We start from the raw sequence: 1,962 nt of genomic DNA, 5'->3' as shown, positions 1-1,962 counted from the left end.
CGAGTTCAGTTCTGTTTCTTCTATGCTGCATTGCCTTCCTAACTAACATCAGTATCAGTTTCTATATCACAATATAATGTGATGATATTTGCACAGCTTATTGAATGATATAGGTTTATTTGTCCCAAAACACTGTGGCCTCAGACTGTTGTGCTTGCATGTTTATATTTGTGTGTATCCTTTTCTTTCTGTTTCCCGCTCCTGCTTTATTATGCTACAAACTGGTATGGTGAGAAGAGAGTCAGGAAATCTGAGTAATGGTCCCAATGCTAGCACCAGCTAGATTTGTGACCTAAGCAAATCGCTTCATCTTTCTAGGTTTCAGTGTTCTTCCTTATGAAATAAGAGAGAAGTTGGGTTAGTCAGTAAGGTTCCTTCTGCCCCCCATCCTATAAGAGCATCTTTAGTCATTTCTGACGTTCTGATTTATTTATATGAATAAAGTGATATTTTAGAAACCTAAATCAGATTTTGTCATTGCTTTGTGTGGTGTCTTCTAATAGCTTTCCATTGCACTCAGAATAAAATCCAAACCTATCACCATGACTCTAAAAACACAGCAGAGTGTAACACCTGTGTACTGCTCCATAGCACCTCATACCATCACTTACATCACTCTATGCATCCTAATTTTTCTCTTCTCTTGAACAGGCCAAGCTCATGCCAGCCTTAGGGCCCTGGCACTAATTGTTTCCTTTTCCCGAAATGTTTTTCTCTTTGATCCCCTAGATAGCTGGTTCTTTAGTCATTCAAACCTCAGCTTAGGTATCATCTCAAAGGCCTTATACCACTCAGTCTAAAGTAGGACCCAGCCATTCTGTCATATCATTCTATTTTAATTTATCCACTGATATTTTTCTTGTTTATGTAACTATCTATTGTCTCTATCTACCCACTTACATTCTTATTCCTGCTACGTTTTCACCACCCAGAAGAGTATCTGACACATAATGGCTCTTAGTAAATCTTAGTTCAATGAATGAACGGTTTTCAAGTGCCATCTGTACATGCGCAGTATGACAGCAGCTGCTTAGACATCTTTTTCATGTCTGAGTTCATAGTTGTCTTCCTAATGATTGACACTTCAATAATTCATACTTTGGATAAAGTTGAACATTACCAAAGTAGCCATGCAACATTTTAGCAGGTCTTGTTTAGCTTAATAGCAACTCTTTACTATTAAGACATGGTTGTTACAAGGATCCCAAGTTTCACCCATTATTGAAGTAATGCTTTTCTTTTTGTAGTCCATCTGCTGCAAGGAAGTTTGTAGATGAAGGAATTAAAACACTAGAAGGTGAGTATGACTGTAGGTCACTAATTCCAGGTTAAATATGGTCCTGAAGTACCATTAGTGCTCTAACAAACTTCAAATTGAAAAATCCATTCTCAATCAGATACAAATGATAAGATTTTCTTTTTAACTCTGTAGTAGAGTAGATATAGGGTATAGTTTATATTACCATCATAAACATTTTTAGGTTTGTAACTAACTCAGAGAAAACTAAGACGACCAAGAACTAGGGCCGGGCATGGTGGCTTACACCTGTAATCCCAGCACTTTGGGAGGCAGGCGAATCACTTGAGGTCAGGAGTTCAAGACCAGTATAGCCAACGTGGTGAAACCCTATCTCTACTAAAAATACAAAATTAGCCAGGCATGGTGGCAGGCACCTGTAATCCCTGCTACTCAGGAGGCTGAGGCAGGAGAATTGCTTGAACCCAGGAGGCAGAGGTTGCAGTGAGCCGAGGTGGTGCCACTGCACTCCAGCCTGGATTACAGAGTGAGACTCCGTCTCAAAAAAAAAAAGACCAAGAACCAATCTCTTGACCTAAAAGCAATGAAATAGTTATCATTTGCAGATTTTTCAAATATCTAAATTGCCTTTATTTCTTTTTCTTTTTTTGAGATGGAGTTTTGCTCTGTCGCTGAAGCTGGAGTGTAGTGGTGTGATCTAGGCT

At 38.9% G+C, this 1,962-nt stretch overlaps 1 protein-coding gene across 2 annotated transcripts in view; it reads left to right on the top strand.

The window, feature by feature from the left end:
* Positions 1–1,962, top strand: part of LOC105554915 (DNA polymerase beta-like) — a 30,026-nt gene that overhangs the window by 23,464 nt on the left and 4,600 nt on the right. For both annotated transcript variants that reach the window (XM_012001555.1, XM_012001554.1), the window contains one exon: positions 1,248–1,297. In XM_012001555.1, coding sequence (XP_011856945.1) covers positions 1,248–1,297 — 50 coding nt within the window. The remainder of the gene's footprint in view (positions 1–1,247; positions 1,298–1,962) is intronic.

The sequence above is a fragment of the Mandrillus leucophaeus genome, unplaced genomic scaffold, assembly GCF_000951045.1.
Source record: "Mandrillus leucophaeus isolate KB7577 unplaced genomic scaffold, Mleu.le_1.0 Scaffold664, whole genome shotgun sequence".
NCBI lineage: Eukaryota > Metazoa > Chordata > Mammalia > Primates > Cercopithecidae > Mandrillus > Mandrillus leucophaeus.
This window is presented reverse-complemented; position numbering and strand designations above follow the sequence as displayed.